Source organism: Scleropages formosus, chromosome 13 (assembly GCF_900964775.1).
Source record: "Scleropages formosus chromosome 13, fSclFor1.1, whole genome shotgun sequence".
Lineage (NCBI taxonomy): Eukaryota > Metazoa > Chordata > Actinopteri > Osteoglossiformes > Osteoglossidae > Scleropages > Scleropages formosus.
The window spans coordinates 28955660-28971728 of record NC_041818.1 but is presented as its reverse complement, the minus strand read 5'-3'; the positions used below and the strand labels follow the sequence as shown (position 1 = coordinate 28971728).

The window sequence follows — 16069 nt, the reverse complement described above, 5'->3', positions numbered from 1 at the left end:
ATGTGCGGCTCTTCCCCATCTCGCACCCTACTCAACCACGAGTCTCTGTCTTTCTCTGTTTCCCAGGCCTTCAGTCGAGCGCACCGCATTGGCCAGGCCAACAAGGTGATGATCTATCGCTTTGTGACTCGCGCCTCGGTGGAGGAGCGCATCACGCAGGTGGCCAAGCGCAAGATGATGCTCACCCATCTGGTGGTGCGGCCCGGCCTGGGCTCCAAGGCCGGTTCCATGACCAAACAGGAGCTGGACGACATCCTCAAGTTCGGCACAGAGGAGCTCTTCAAGGATGAGATCGAAGGTGAGAGGGGAGCTGGGGGAAAGGGTGCGATGTGGGAAACATCAGGTTCCCCACGTAAAACAAATACAGCAAAGTTCTTGCTATGAAAATATCAAAATACTTTATAGCAACGAATGAAATAAAATTCTGAAGTGGGAGAAATAATGACCTGCTGGATCAGTGTCGGGAAGGTTCCGAAATACAGTAGAGCGGTGCTCTACAGGATGGTATTCTGCAATAAAATACAGTTGAGTACACTGTAGTATAGTACACTGCATTGTAGTGTCATTCACTGCACTGTAGTAAGACACAGTAGAGTACGCTTTAGTATTGTAGAGTACACTAAATACAGGAGATTACGCTGCAGTATGGTACACTTTAGTGTAGCAGTGTACTCTACAGCCCTTGGCCTTGTCACTCACTTTGTGTTTCCTCATTGCTCGCACCCTCTCGCTGCTCCTGTCCAGCGGGGGACAACAAGGACGAGGACAGCAGCGTGATCCACTACGACAGCACGGCCATCGAGCGCCTGCTCGACCGCAGCCAGGACGCCACCGACGACTCGGACATGCAGAACATGAACGAGTACCTGAGCTCCTTCAAGGTGGCCCAGTACATGGTGCGCGAGGAGGACAAGGTGAGGGTGGAACGAGCAGGAGGACGCTTTGGACCACAGGAGCACGTGGGCGCGCGGGCTGGCGTGCGTGCGACGGCCCGTTTGACCCGAGCCCGTGTCTCTGAACAGATCGAGGAGATTGAGCGGGAGATCATCAAGCAGGAGGAGAACGTGGACCCAGACTACTGGGAGAAGTTACTGAGGCACCATTACGAGCAGCAGCAGGAGGACCTGGCCCGAAACTTGGGCAAGGGCAAGAGGGTCCGCAAACTGGTCAACTACAATGACGCCGCGCAGGAGGACCAAGGTACGCACACCTGTGGGAGGGAAGCGTGAGAGGTGCACGCAGCAGCGTGCGTCTACGCTTTAACCCGATGCCCTATTACTGAGCAGGCGAATGTTCTGTCTCGCTCTTCTTCTTGTTGAAGTGATTTGTTCATTTCTTCATGTCGGAAATGCTGGACAGCTGCGACCTTGTCGATGCCTTTCCTGCCCGGTCCTTCTGCTTTTCTCCCCACTTTTCCTGTTTTTGCCTCTTTTTGATTGCAAACACACTCTAGTGAGTTTTTACCCATTAATGCTGAAGTGTAGATCACAGCAGAGTCGCATGCTGTAGAGCACATGGTCACTGCGGAGTAGATCACCGTGGAGCGACTGTAGCGCGGACCGCGGTGGTGTACATTACTGCGGCACGGCTCACGTTAGCGTCGTTCACACAAGTGCGTCTCGCGATAGAGTTCATCTTCACACAACCGATCATTGTAGAGCACACAGTGAGATGTAACTCCCTGATGCGTAGCTCACATCGGCGTAGCTCACGGGAGCGTAGCCGACTGGCATATCCTATTGACGTACACTATGTGCTGTTTCAGAGTGGCATGCTGATATTTCAGATAACCAGTCCGAGTATTCGGTGGGCTCCGAGGAGGAGGACGAGGACTTCGACGAGAGACCGGAAGGTAAGGCAAACGCTCGTTCGCCTCGTGGCTGCGCGCTGACTCGGGCAGCGGATTTGGCAAGCTGGCTTATCGGCGATCGGAAAGCAACGATCCCTCAAGCGTAACGGCGCTTCGATTCTCCGACCGCGAGCGCCGTCTGCCGTGGCGCCGCAACTTGTGTCCGTGACGTAAGCGGAGCTCACGCGCTCCCTCCTCCGTTTCCCTCCCCAGGCCGCCGGCAGTCACGGCGTCAGCTGAGGAACGAGAAGGACAAACCGCTGCCCCCCCTGCTGGCCAGAGTGGGGGGTAACATCGAGGTAGGGTCACACGCCGAGCGCGAGGCCGCCGTCGCGGGTGGAGCGGTCCGGGTACGAGCCCCGTCTCCATGTGGCCTCCAGGTGCTGGGCTTCAACACGCGCCAGCGCAAGGCCTTCCTCAACGCCGTCATGCGGTGGGGCATGCCGGCCCAGGACGCCTTCTCCTGCCAGTGGCTCGTGAGGGACCTGCGCGGCAAGAGCGAGAAGGAGTTCCGGTGAGGAGCTGCGCCACACGCGCTGTTCGCACATGCGGCGGGAGGGTCGTACGCACTGCTCACGGACACTGCCGGAGGGTCTCCCTTCTGTTCACGCGCTCGGTGGGAGTCGCGCACGCTCTGCATTGCTGCCGTAACGTCTCTCCTACACCTGCTCCCTGTGCTCCGTCTCTCTTTTCCTTCCTCCGTGTCATCCTCCCGTTGGTTCCTCCCGTCGCCGCCTCCTGCCGAACGCGGCGCCCCCCCGTTCTCGCCCCTCTCTTCTCCCCCTGTCCAGAGAACTGCATCTGCTGTTGATGTGAAAAGCGTTTCGCGTGTCGGTGTGCGTGTCGCTTTTGAGAGCTCTTAGTTCCAGGTGCGTTAAGTGTGTTCCTGTAACGGTATCCGAAAGAGTGACGCGGCCCACTCTGCCCCTCCTTTCTGCTCCTGCTTTCTTCTGCCCTGTTTTTTCCTGCTCCGTTTCTCCATGCGCTCCCTCCCTCCGCTCCGCCCACCCCCGTTACCCCCGTTCTACCCTGTTCTGCCTTGTTCTACCCTGCTCTGCCCCATTATGCCCCACTCTGCCCCCAGCGCCTACGTGTCTCTCTTCATGCGACACCTGTGTGAGCCCGTGGCTGATGGCTCGGAGACGTTCGCGGACGGCGTACCGCGGGAAGGCCTGTGCCGGCAGCCAGTGCTCACCCGCATCGGTGTCATGTCTCTGGTCAAGAAGAAGGTCGGTGCTCTGGGTGCACAGGGGGAGGGGAGGGGAGGGGAGGGGAGGGGAGGGGAGTGGAAGACCAGTCAGGTTGTCGTTTGGACACACCTCCCACATGCTCTATGGCCAGTGGCATTCATTGAGCACCGTGTCACTGCACGGGGGTCGCAGAGGTCATATAGGTCTTCGAGCTGCCGTGTACGTACTCATGTATGGCGCGTTGATGATGTTGTACAGGTGCAGGAGTTTGAGCACATCAACGGGAAGTGGAGCATGCCAGAGCTGAAGCCCGAGATCTCCACGGATTCCAAGAAGTCATCCCGTGCCTCATCGCCTGCCATCAAAACGGCCACGCCCACCCCTGAGCCGAGCTGCAACAACACGCCGTGCACCTCCAAGCCAGGTGCAGCAGCAAACACACACACACACACACACACAGAGTCACCCTTCCTGCCACTACACCTCTCCCCACTATGACCAGCTTTTTCCATGTGCCCCCCCCCCCCCCACTAGGGGGCAGTCGTTCCACAGCAGTGCAGCTCAAGCTCTTTGCGTTTACAGGACTTTTTGAGCAGTAACCCGTTTTAATCCGGACTTATTTAAAGTTTACTACGTTCTTGGAATATTTCTGTTACTCTGCGTATTGTTTCCTGGGTTATCTGAGAAATTAAAATGTTGAGTATGATAGCTTTTGATGTCAGATGTTTTGTTGTGCTTTTTGGAATTCAGTTGTAATGCTTATTAATGTTTGTATTTTGTCATATTTTAAGTTATTTTTCAAAGTCTGTTAGGCATTTTTAGCGCTTGTAAATGTGTATTAAGCTGTGATTTTGTGGCTGTAGGGTGACAGAAGGTTGAAATTTATGTTGATTGAAATTACTGCATGTCATTTTTGGGGACTTGTGTTATCGTCAGTAAGTGGTTTGTCTGATTTTCTTGCTGTTTTTGGCTTAATATAGAATAAAAAAGTACAGTGGCTAAACTAATAACTGTGGAGCACCTGCTGTGTGTTCGCAGCCACGCCTTCCCCTCCAGACAAGCCAGAGAAGAACGGGAAGGACGGGGAGAAGGAGGACGGAGAGGCCCAGGCAGAGGGTGAAAAGGACAAGGAGAAGGACAAGGAGAAGGACAAGGAGAAGGACAAAGAGAAGGACAAAGAGAAGGACAGAGGGAAGGACAGAGGGAAGGACAGAGGGAAGGAGAGCGGCGAGAGCACAGACAGTGCGGAGGTGCGCCACCAACAGGGCCTGGAGCGCCACGGTTTGCGGAGAGCAGAGGTGCCGCGGGCCGCCGCAGCCCTGGAAAGTGTTGCTCATGAGCAAAGATCTATGTCCAAACAGGGCAGCTTTTGTCAGACAATGTTTCACGCATCATGTGTGCATGTTTTACAGTTTGGCTGCAGGTCAAACTGTAAAGCGGCCACCGATGAAAGCGGATTGGAGCTCCGGTGAGAGGCGCCATTATGATCGCTCTGTGGTTCACTCTGCTGCTTTACCCATCTTCCCTCCCCTTCCAGCCTCCAGTCCCCGCTAGGGACGCAACGCAAGAGTCCCCACCCAGTGAAAAGCCAGTCGTGGAAGAGGGCGTCGCGGGAGGGGAGGAGTCCAAAGATACAGTCCGTAAGCCGCCCGGCACGGCCGAGGACAAAAGGGCGGAGCAAGAGGGGGCGGAGCCAGAAACCTCCATCGAGCCAAGACCGTCCATCCCAACCTCAGAGTCCCCGCCGGTGAAAAACGAGAAACAAGGTGGGGGGGGGGGGCAAAGGGGCCACGGAAACGCTCACAAACACGGTGCGGGTGCCGCTTTTCGCCTATCCCATAAAGCAGACATTTAGCTCTAAAATGTGATGGAATCGCAGGCGTCACTCGTTCCCATTGACCTTTGATAATTTATTCCTACATCGCTGCCGTGTTCTGTGCCGTTACTTTTCGTGTCTTTTCATGCGTTCTGTGGCCACTCCAGTGTCGAGGTGTCTCTCCAGAGAGCTCCTGGCTGTAGGGTGCCGTGGGCCAGACGAGCAAACTCCTGATGCCTTCTGCCTTGTGCGATTGCAGCGGAAGCTGAGAAGACTGAGGAGGAGAAGACAGAGGACACCTCGGTGCTGTCCGAAACGGCGGACGGCAAGGACAGACCTTCGGAGGTCAAGAAAGGTGACCTGCTGCTCGTCCTCGCGTTGCCTGTGCTCGGTGCGTGTTGGGAAACGCTGCTCTGGTCCACGCTCATCCTGCACCACGCGTCTCAAAGCTCTCTCAATGTCTCGGGCCTCACAGAAGATGCCAAGGGGGACAAGGAGGCTACCAAGGACAGCAAGATGATGAAGGAGGATGTTGCCAAGGGCAACGGGAAGAGCGAGCGGCCTCGCTTCATGTTCAACATCGCAGACGGGGGCTTCACGGGTAAGAGCCTCACGGCTGGCCTGTGCCGCACTCTTCCCGTTTCCACAAGTCCACCAGCTCCTCAACACTGGGAAAGCAGTTGAATGGAGACCCCGGTGTCACACCACGCTGTTGAGCTCAGCTCAGAGTGGCGGCGGCTGTGCGACCTGCTCCAGGAGGGGGCGTTAGCTCCCTAAAGCGCAGACGCTTGACATTAGCTTTCGCTCAGGGCTGGTGTGTGTGTGTGTGTGTGTGTGTGTGTGTGTCGCGTTCGTGCAGCGCTGCCCTACTCTGTGTCAATGTTCCCGCAGAGCTTCACACGCTCTGGCAGAACGAGGAGCGGGCGGCCATCTCCTCAGGGAAGATGAACGAGATCTGGCACCGGCGGCATGATTTCTGGCTCCTGGCAGGCATTGTGGTGTATCCTTGACGACGGTTGCTATGGAGACGGCCTCCTTTCGCTCCTGTGGAAATGTGCCGCTTCCTCTGTGATTTACAGCACTGCTACGAGAGTCATGCCGCTGTTTCCTTTGTTCACGTTCCAGCGAGAGCCCACCTCCCTCTCCCCCTCCTGCTCCTCCCTGCCCCTCCTTCCCTGCCGCCCTCTTCGTCCCTCTGGCTCCTCAGCCTCCTCACCTGTTGCTCCTTGACCCCGACGTAGCCACGGGTACGCCAGATGGCAGGACATCCAGAACGACCCGCAGTTTGCCATCGTCAACGAGCCCTTCAAAAGTCAGGCCAACAAGGGCAACTTCCTGGAGATGAAGAACAAGTTCCTGGCACGACGCTTCAAGGTTTGTGTGCCCGGAAAACACGTGTGACCGAAGTGGATTGTTGGTGCGCGTGTGCGTGGGACTGGGACTGGGCTCTAGGAGGGGTGGCTGGCGCTCTCTCCTTTCACGTCCTGCCATCGGTGGCGCTAGATGAGCACAAAGGGCCCGGACGGACTTGTTTGCGCGTGTTGCGCGAGAGCCGCGTCGGGACGACAGGCCGCCCTTGTGCGCCGCTGAAAGAGGACTTCCCGTCATTGTCAGCCTGTGGCGTTTCGCTTCCTGTTGGCCGCTCTCGTGCTCAGCCTCAGCTCTCCGTGATTGCGGGGGTGGGCGGGGGCCTTTTCGGTGCCTCGAACAGAACGGCGTTTTCTCACGCGCGTGTAAGCCCGTGAGGGCTACCTGGTGCCCCCTCACGCGTCACGCTCCGTCACGTCGTGCAGCTGCCAGACCACCGGCCTTTTCGGGCGCGTTTCCGCACTGCCGCTCTGACCCGCGTCACGCGAACGCCGGGCGATGACGGTCCGCGCTGCCTCACCGTCGCGTCGCGCTCCGGTCACGTGACGCACTGTCGTTGCCGTAAACACGCCGCCATTGCACGCGAAAGTGCCGCAATTCCCGGGGAATCGCCTCCGGGCCCTTTAAGTCTGTCGGGCGTTGTTTTGTTTCCTTCGTTTGATATTTTCTTCGTGTGGTCCGTCTCGTGTTGCGTCTTGTGCTCTTTCGTCTCTCTGCTCTCGTTTGCTCTCTGCTGTCGTCTGCTTTGCCGGACGCTTTGTTTGTTCGGTCCATCTGCCCTCGTGCCGTGGTTTCGTCTGCGTGTCGCCTCGTTCTGCTCCCTCCGTCGCCATGTGTCCTCCGGGCTCGTGACGAAGGTCCTGTTCGTTTCTCTCGGCCAGCTGCTGGAACAGGCCCTGGTGATCGAGGAGCAGCTGCGCAGGGCGGCCTACCTGAACATGACGCAGGACCCGACGCACCCGGCCATGGCGCTCAACGCCCGCTTCGCCGAGGTCGAGTGCCTGGCCGAGTCGCACCAGCACCTGAGCAAGGAGTCGCTGGCAGGGAACAAACCGGCCAACGCCGTGCTGCACAAGGGTGGGGCCCTGCGCGTCTCCGAGCGCGTGCCTGCCTGCCTGCGTGCGTGCGTGCGTGAGGCAGAGTGTGTAACAGCAGACTTTCTCTGCGCTGTGTGATTAACTGCAGAGCTGTCTGTCACGAGTATCTTGTGCGTGTGTGTATGTGACCGCAGTGCTAAACCAGCTGGAGGAGCTGCTGAGTGACATGAAGGCGGACGTGACGCGACTCCCGGCCACCCTGTCCCGAGTGCCACCCATCGCTGCCCGACTGCAGATGTCTGAGAGGAGCATCCTCAGCAGGCTGGCCAACAAGGGCACTGAGACGCTGACACCTCCGGTACGCCCCCTCCACACACACACACACAATACTGCAGTGCAGTGGCATACAGACTGTAAAATGCACGTAGAAACTCCACTCCTCACAAAACCACAGATATACCAGGCTCCCATACTGTTAAACCGCAGCTACGACAGGTGGTGGAAATATCTACTCTCTGTGATTCAGTAACGGAATTTTTACCCAGCTGTGCAGTTATTCTAGATGACATTATATTACATTTACATGTACGGTACGTTTATTCATTTAGCAGATGCTTTTCTCCAAAGTGATGGGCATCTCAGAAAAGTACAAAAAGTGCATTGCATCAACAGAAGGAGAGGTGAGTTTTGAGACTCTTCTGAAACGTACAGAGGGATTCAGCAGTTCTGAGCGAGAGCGGGAGGTCGTTCCGGCACATCGGAGGCAGAACCGAAAACGTTCGGCCCTTTTGCGCGCGGGACCACGAAGCGAGCGGAGCCGGAGGAACGCGGCGGTCCGGCGGGGGTGCGGCGAGCGATGAGCTCTTGTAGATACGAGGGAGCGGATCCGCTCGCGCGAGTCGTAACCGGACTGTCGAGTTTGATCCGGGCAGCGATAGGAAGCCGACGGAGAGAGACGAGGAGGGGGGTACACGGGAACCCTTCGGTAGGTCGAACGCGACTCGTACCGCGGTATTCTGTATCAGCTCCAGAGGCTTGATGGCAGAAGCTGGAAGAGCAGACAGGAGAGAGCTGCAGCGTCCAGGTGGAGTATCACCAAGGCCTGGAACAGGAGTTGTGTAGAGTCAGGCAGTTGTTGGATAAGAATGAATCTCAAGGATTTTTATGCAGGTTGTGTCTGCAGGTCTGGATTGTGGGTTCAATAAGTTGAGAGAAGGGCAGAGCGAAGACAGTCGTCACTCCCAGTCTCTAAACCAATGAGGTTAGTGAGATGAGCCAGTGAAGGATCTCAGTTTTGAGAAGCTCGCTTGCAGGTGGCGACGCGTCAGGAAACGTCCGTGGCTCCAGGGGAAAAGAGAGGAAGAGCCGGGTGTCGTCAGAACAGCACGGCAAGATGCAAGAGCAAAACCTGGAGTTACGCGCAAACGCATTTCACACACCGATGCTCTGTGTCACACACACATACTGTGATAGACACACAGATGTAGCGTTTGCATACGCACCCTCGTGACGCAATGGAAAGGAAAAGAAGGGAGCGCTCACAGCTCCAGATCCTGCTAGAGATGGGCCCTCCAAGTGACGTTACATTTGTCAAGTATCGTAGCAGCTTTTGGGACTGTTCACCACGGTCATGGAGGGCATTAGGTTCCACTTTTCGAGGACCTGTTCACGTGCGGGCAGCGTGAGGTCCCCTGACTGGACACTCGGCTCCTGCTCCCCATCCAACCGTGTGCCCTGCTCTCCCGCAGCCCATCCCCCCGGGACCGTATGCCACGCCGCAGAACTTCGGTGCCCCCTTCACCCCTGCGCCCTCGGGAGCCATGGCCCTCGGAGGGGCCAATTACAGCCAGATGCCCCCCGGGTCCTTCATATCAGGTCAGTGTGCATATTGCCGGGGCCAAGGGTCTTTCCAGAAGGTGCTGGAGAATTCACTGATGAATGGCACCCCACGAGCTGATCATAAGCTGAGTTGTAGAAATTATTATTATTGTTATCATATATAATGATGATAATAATTTCCAGCACGCTCTTTATTATGTACTCTTTTGAAATAGTGAGATACGTGAAGTAGTGGCAGCAGCTGTATTCATGAGTAATTCCTTATGAGGGCCACTCTGGGAAACCTGACCTGTGGAATTCATGTTTGCTTGTTTGTGTGTGTGTGTGTGTGTGTGTGTGTGTGCGTGTGTGTGCGTGTGTGTGTGTGTGCGTGTGTGTGTGCGTGTGTGCGTGCGCACCTGCTCATCCCTGCTAACAAAGCTAGCTGTGTGTGCGAGTGCCATAGAGCAAGTGCAGCGCAGAAGGACCGGAGCGGGTCCCGCAGATGAGAGGCTCTGCAGCAAAGGCAGCTCTGAGCTGGAAGGACCCTGAGGGACGCTGGTCCTGCGCAGCCGAGATGCGCTCATGCTGGTCGTGCTCCAGTACGGGTGCAGAACACCCGACCGGTGGAGGGACGTTAGGATCACGTTAGGAGCTTGTGGGGATCTGGAGGAAAGCGTCGACCAAGTCAAAGGAAGACCAGCTCGCGCTCAGTGGAGGCCCCAAGCAATGGGGGGGAGGGGGCAGGCGCTGCGCCGCCGCCTTCCCTCTGTAGTATCTGTGGGAAGGTCAGAGCCCTGTTCTCCCGCGACCCACGGCTGCCTTGAGCTCCCTGGATTTGGTCCGTGACCTTCTGGCCCGCACTCTTTGGCTCGGTGCGGATTTTGGCCCCGGGGGGTCCCGTTTCGTGTCGCATGCGGCTTTGGGATTGGACAACGGCGAAGCTGTGAAACCGCGCAGTCGCTGATGTCCCCAGTAAGACTGGAACATCTCCTTGTGACCCTGAGCTTAGCGAGCGAGACCGTCGGCGAAGCGCCGACGCAGAGTGTCGGCGGTCCTTTTCGGTCGAGGTTCAGGGCCTCTTGCTCGTTGGCGTTAGAGCGGCTGTCGCGAGGCAGAACTCGGAGCTGTAGTTCACGCCGATGTTAGGCGGTCGAAATTGCTGATGACCTTCATTGTGCGCAAGAGTCTGCTGGAAAAAATAGCCCTTTGTCACGTGAGACGTTTGTGGACTTCGCCGAGCAGGCAGTGGATTCCGGCCGCGAAAGGCGAACGCGGAGCACGGTGCTGCCGAAAGGCCCGGGGCAGCGCCGCGGGGTCAAGGAAACGTTTCACAACCTTCCTGCTTGGCACCGGAGGCCCGGACGGAGAAACGCCGGACGCGGCCGCGCCGGTGTCCGGCAGAAGGAGGTGCCGTCACCTGTGGAGCGTTGGCCGCGGTCCGCAGCTTGAGGAACAGGCCTGCTGACCGCAGGGCTGCGGGCGTAAAGTGTTGTACCTTCGACACTCGGCGGAAAAGCGCCTGCTGCGCGCTCGCGGCACCGCTCGCGCGTTCGTCTGAGGAAACGTGCCTCGATCAGACGACGTGACCCAGGCTTCATCGGAAACTTGGACAGTTACCTTTGAAGCAGGAAAATCATCGATTTGCTGGCATGCGCAGTGAACGAAGGCGTTCCTACTGTCAGGGTGGGAATTGCACGAATTTGTTCTCTTTCTACACGTTATGTTAGTTTTGCTCATTGCACTTATCAGTAACTGTTTTTCATATCTGTGCTTATTGTGCGACCGCAGCGTGGCTCGGGGCCAATAGGGTCAGTAAGCGTCTGTGCTCTTGGACGAGGTGAAGAACTACGCACTGATGAGCTCCGTGTGCCGTCGGCGTCCCGGAAGCGCGCGTTTCGAGTGGTTTCTCGTCTTTCCGGCCCTCTTTCCCTGCTCGGCCTCCCACAGCCTCTCGTTTCGTTGCCGCCGCCGAAACGTGCTGCTCTCCCCTCCCGTCACGCTGCTCCTGTACACCCTCTGCAAAAAGCACACGCTCCCCAGCTGACCGGCGTGTTCCGTTTCCCACGCCGAGGCCCGAGGGGCGTGTGTGAGAACGTGACGCTGGAGAAGGACGTGCGGAACGGAGAGGAACGAACGGGGCCGCGGGGCCACGTTGCGAATCGGAGCCGCGGAGAAAGGCTCCGTTCCGCCTCTTTGCACGAAGACGCAGGGCTCAGACACTGACAATAGACAACAAGCACTGACACGCCTGTAGAGAAGCTTCTCCGGCCGCTTCGTCTCACGCCCTTTCGGCTCTGCGGAAGGGATCCAGCCGCTGCTCCCCCGGGGCTTCGGGTCGGTCTGGCCTGAGCCGTGACGAAGGAGCGGAACGTGGCGTTAAAAAAATGACCCCGTCTTAAACGCAGCCAAGCGTCAAGAGCGAGACTGTGACCTCGTGACCCTGTGACCTCTCTGAGACTCATCTGCTGTCCATCAGAGCCCCGTGCGGACTGCCAGCCGTCAGCGTACGTCGCACAGACGCACCGCCACGCAGCCCCGTCTTACCGGCAGCGCTCTGGACTCTCATGCGCGTGATGCAGTGCGTGCGTTTGTGGTTCGCGAGCGCCGCAAAGTGACGCATCGCAGTGATCTCGATGACCCGAGCCCTCGCGCGGGGCTCTCTCAGCCACGACTTTGGCCAAGCGTAACTTTGCGAACCCTAACCTCTCTTGTCACTGATGCTTTTTGAGGAAACGGAAAGATGAGGCTGCGATTGCCCTTCGGAGCGGAGCAGCAGACGGCCGCCTGACTCCTCCTCGCTCGGTTCTCGGTTTCCGCTCCGTTCTCGGAGCGCCGGGGCTCCCCGTTGCTTGTTGTTGCTCAGTGTTGCTGAATGCCCCGCCCGCTCCCTCCCACGTGTCTACAGTCTGCCCCTTGTCTGCCCCCCACAGAAGCCGGCTCCTGCCTGAAGACCAAGGAGCACGATATCCTGCAGCGGCAACGTGTGGTGGACCTGTGGAAGGACGGCAAGTCGGAGGGGGCCATCGGGCAGGAGCTGCGGATGCCCAAGTCCACTGTGCACAGCATCATCGTCAAGTACCGCCTGAGCAACACGGTGGAAAACCTGCCGCGCAACGGCCGGCCCAAAAAGCCCTGAGAGAGGGGCGGGGGGCGGGGGCAGGGGGGCAGGGGCCAGGGGCCAGGGGGGCTCTGCGGGGCGACCCGGTGCCAGGACTGAGGGCTGACGGGGAAGGTCTGACACACGACGAGAGGGAGGGAGAGAGACGCAGACAGACAGAGGGGCGGAGAGAGTGGGCAGAAAGCGGAGCCCTGGCAGAGGAGCGCACGGTCGCGGCCTTCGGAAGACACGTGAGCGCAGGAAGCGGAGCCAGAGGAAGGAAGTGGCTCTAGTGGAGCGCTCTTCTCCCCTGGGGCGGCACACGGGCTGCCGGCGTCTTCCTCTGCGGAGAGCGGGAGCTTCCCGAGACCTCGCTTCCCTTCGCGACCTCCCGCCGCTCTCCCCTCGCCGTTTCTCTCTCGCTCGCCACTCTGTCCCTGTCCAAGTGGCCTCGGGGACAAAAACATCTCATCGCAAAGACTTCCTGAAAGTCGACTGCAGACGGAGGCTCGGGGATCCAGAGTAACCCCGTGGAAGGAAGACTGTTACGCTTCGTTTTGTCTTTTTGAGGAGAAATATGCCAGCGGTGTTGCCCGAAACATTGGTAAGCGAGCTAAGCCGTGAAAGACGCTTGCTCTCGCTCGAGCGTTGGACCTTATCGCATTCCCGCCCTCGGCCCGATCCCGAACCTCATCCTGCGCGAGAGCGGCTGTCCTACCTGGAGTTCCTTGCACAGCAAGTGTGGACTTGGCAAAGTTAGGATGTCACAAGCAGTCACGTGCCGTGACCGGACTCCTCCTCGACTGACCTCCGTGCGGTGCTCAATGGAACGTAATAATGGCGTGATTATCTCTGTTGAGGCTTGGCGAAAGACGCACGCACGCACACACGGGCATGATGATGAGATTTAGAAAGTGACGGCAGAGTCCCGACCCGGGCCTGCCGAGCCTCGCTCCGCTCCTCCATCCTGTCGAACGCCTGGTTTACTGCCCCCCCCCCCCCCCCCTTCGCTCTGACCGAAGCCATCGATGTAGCCTTAGCGTTCGCGCTACGAGAAGTTTGTGGCCGAAGCCGAGGAGTCCGTCCTCAGGCCGAGATGAAGCTCGCGAACCTCTCCGTTAAAACATCGGCGTGTTGGAATGTCGTGGACTCGGCCGCGTTGTCCGAGACGCTGGTGGACAGAGGGAGACGGAGCTCGCAATAACACGCTAGTGGACTGTAAAATAAAGTACGTGTAAAACGTTTTTGGAACAGAGACGTTTTCGAGTCCATCAGGTAAAAGGTGTCGTCTTTCACGTGGTAACGTGTGTTTCACTACATTCCAGTGCTCTTCTCAGCACTTGGCCTTTTGTTTAACATCCCGCTCGAAGCTCGTTCGCTTACCGCTCGCGCTCTGGGCTCGAAGCCGAGGCATCCTGTGCTTGGCGGAACTCTGGCAGCAGGCCACTAAGGGCCGTGTCCTTCTGGAATGTTCCTTCCTTCTCGTAGCTCGTTCTGCCGCGGCCGCTGTGCGACAGGAGCGAGCGACGTGTCGGCGGCCCTCTTCCTCGCTCTCCTTGCGCCCCACACCACAGCGCACTTGCGCTTTACCTCTGCGTGCCGAGCTCTTTTCGAGCAGCGCTCGGTCGTTACTGTCTTATGCAAAGCAGGGCGTTGTCCCGCTGCAGACCCGTGTCCGGCGATTGTGTGGACGGCGCGCTGCGACTGTCCCGTTCCCTCTGGTCCGACGCTAACAGCCGCTGGGACCGGAGCCAGTGACCTTTGTACCTCAGAGCGCCAGACGGGAGCTCGGGCTCACAGCCGCGCCCACAGCCACGTAGCAGCGATGGGGACGAGGCCCGAAGCCCTGCACTGCCCCAGCCCTCCCAGGCCGAGGGACCCTCTCAGGCCCATCTTTCGGCTTCGTGTGTAAACGCATACAAGGGCCTCCCCCCTCCCCCTCCAAACTCTTCCTTACGTCTTCCCATCAGCAAGGGTGTTCAACTGTCTGATTTTTGCCGATTCGGTTGCCTTCTGTCTCCGGGACCAAACCCAACACCCTGCTGATGTTTGTGTTGCAGTGATGCTTGTTTCCAAATTTCCACGTAGGTGCGTCTGTCTGTTTGCCCTGTAGGTGTGTGTGTGTGTGTGTGTGTGTGTGTGTGTGTGTGTGTGTGTGTGTGTGTGTGACTTCAGCCTCGTCTCCCAGGCAGCCAGCAGCAACCACCACACATTTCACCTTTTGGGGTTCATTATTATTATTACTATCATTATTATTATTGTTATTGCATAATAATGTACGGTATGCTGAATGTATATGTAAACTTGACCATTAAAACGGTTGTTACTGCTGCTGTTTTGCAGTTTTTTTTCCTACCAGCGCAGTGGCTCGGACTGCGGCGTCTCTCTCCTTGTCCCCCTCCTTGTCTCCCCGCTCCTCGCATGGGTCCCGTTCCCACCACAAACTTACCGTCTTTTCTGCCTGCGTTCGGATGAAATCCGGTGCGCCTTGTGTTCAGGTTCACAGTTTCACGCCGCTGTTCCGTACAAGTGTACGGAAAAAGTTTGCGAACCTTTGCGGTTGCCTGGATTTCTGCATGAATGGCTCCTAAAGTGTGGTCTGGTCTTCATGCAACTCATAACAATAAATAAAGAGAAGCAACAAGTAATACGCTATAATACGCAAAAACGTACATTTCCGTGTCTTTATTGAACTACTCCTTTAAGCAATCGGTGTCGTCGATGGGGAAAAGCATGTGAAGGTTTTTTTAATCATACCACACCTACACGACCTGATCGCTCGCTCCGCTCCAGGCAGACTGCGCCGCTTCTCCACCACCGCCCGCTTCACGTTCCCACGCACAAAAGGTCCAGAATCAAAGCATAAAGGTTTTTGGTTCTGCCTTCGATGTGGTGGAACGACCTGCCCCTCTCACTGAGCACTGCTCAATCTCTCTCTGCATTTAAGGGTCTCGCGACTCATCTCTTTCAGACTCATTTCTCCCCGGTCTCATAAGTTCTTGGTAAACGTATAGGTTTTACGTTAATAATTTTTAATAATTTGTTTAATAACGGAAAAGTCTATATAGAGCCTTTCGTGTAACAAGTAGTGACTAATTGGCTGTACTCTAGGACTCCACACTGCCCTAGAATCACATGTCTGCATCCAAATCTCTGTTTTTCTCTGCGATGTACGTCGCTTTGGAGAAAAGCGTGTGCTCAACGAAAACACGTACATGTAACGTTCATATTGAATAATGAGTACTGAATGAGTATTGAATGAATACTGCTTGATTGGCATTAACCTCAAGCAAATCCTTTGGGCAGCTGCTGATCAGACCTGTGTTGCACTTCGGAGGTATTTTGGCCCACTCCTCTATACAAGACTGTTTCGCTTCATCTTTATTTTTGAAGCGTCTCTCTTCACATTACGCCACGGCATTTCACTGTGGTTGAGGTCAGGGTTCTGACTTGGCCATTCTAAAATACACATTTTTGTCTGTTTGGGCCACACTTGTTCATTTCCTTTTTTGTTTTAAATCATTGTCACGTTGCATGACCCAACTGCTTTTCGGCTTCAGGTCACACGTCTGTTCTACAGATCTAGACGTTCAACCGTAGAAATTCCTGATACAACTTGGAATTTTTTGGTCCTTCAGCAACTGCAAGCCATTTGGGCCCTGAAGCAGCAAAGCAGCCCCGCAGCATTATACTCCTTCCACCATGCTTCATAGTTTTGAGGTTTTGGTGTTGGTCTGCACTGTTTTGTTCTCTCTCAACATAAGTCTGTGTATATTTACCAAAACCTTTAACTTCCGTCTCATCTGTGCCCAGACTTTTGTTCCAGTAGTGATGTGGAACATCTAGGTGCTCCTTAGCAAACTTGAGATGGGCAGCAGTGGCAGTGTGCTG

At 56.6% G+C, this 16069-nt stretch overlaps 1 protein-coding gene across 4 annotated transcripts in view; it reads left to right on the top strand.

Moving 5' to 3' along the window:
• chd3 (chromodomain helicase DNA binding protein 3) overlaps nt 1-16069 on the top strand; it is a 32357-nt gene that overhangs the window by 12622 nt on the left and 3666 nt on the right. Inside the window, exons 23-40 of one of the 4 annotated variants that reach the window (XM_029257287.1) lie at nt 67-298; nt 745-914; nt 1023-1200; nt 1787-1852; nt 2063-2148; nt 2230-2363; nt 2934-3078; nt 3298-3463; nt 4078-4289; nt 4577-4805; nt 5115-5246; nt 5331-5456; nt 5747-5855; nt 6097-6229; nt 7105-7300; nt 7455-7618; nt 9009-9135; nt 12012-14690. In XM_029257287.1, the coding sequence (XP_029113120.1) occupies nt 67-298; nt 745-914; nt 1023-1200; nt 1787-1852; nt 2063-2148; nt 2230-2363; nt 2934-3078; nt 3298-3463; nt 4078-4289; nt 4577-4805; nt 5115-5246; nt 5331-5456; nt 5747-5855; nt 6097-6229; nt 7105-7300; nt 7455-7618; nt 9009-9135; nt 12012-12217 (2811 nt within the window). In that variant the 3' untranslated portion in view covers nt 12218-14690. Of the gene's footprint in view, nt 1-66; nt 299-744; nt 915-1022; nt 1201-1765; nt 1853-2062; nt 2149-2229; nt 2364-2933; nt 3079-3297; nt 3464-4077; nt 4290-4576; nt 4806-5114; nt 5247-5330; nt 5457-5746; nt 5856-6096; nt 6230-7104; nt 7301-7454; nt 7619-9008; nt 9136-12011; nt 14691-16069 lie in introns of those variants that run through there. The other 3 variants (XM_029257286.1, XM_029257288.1, XM_029257289.1) reach the window with 3 other exon arrangements.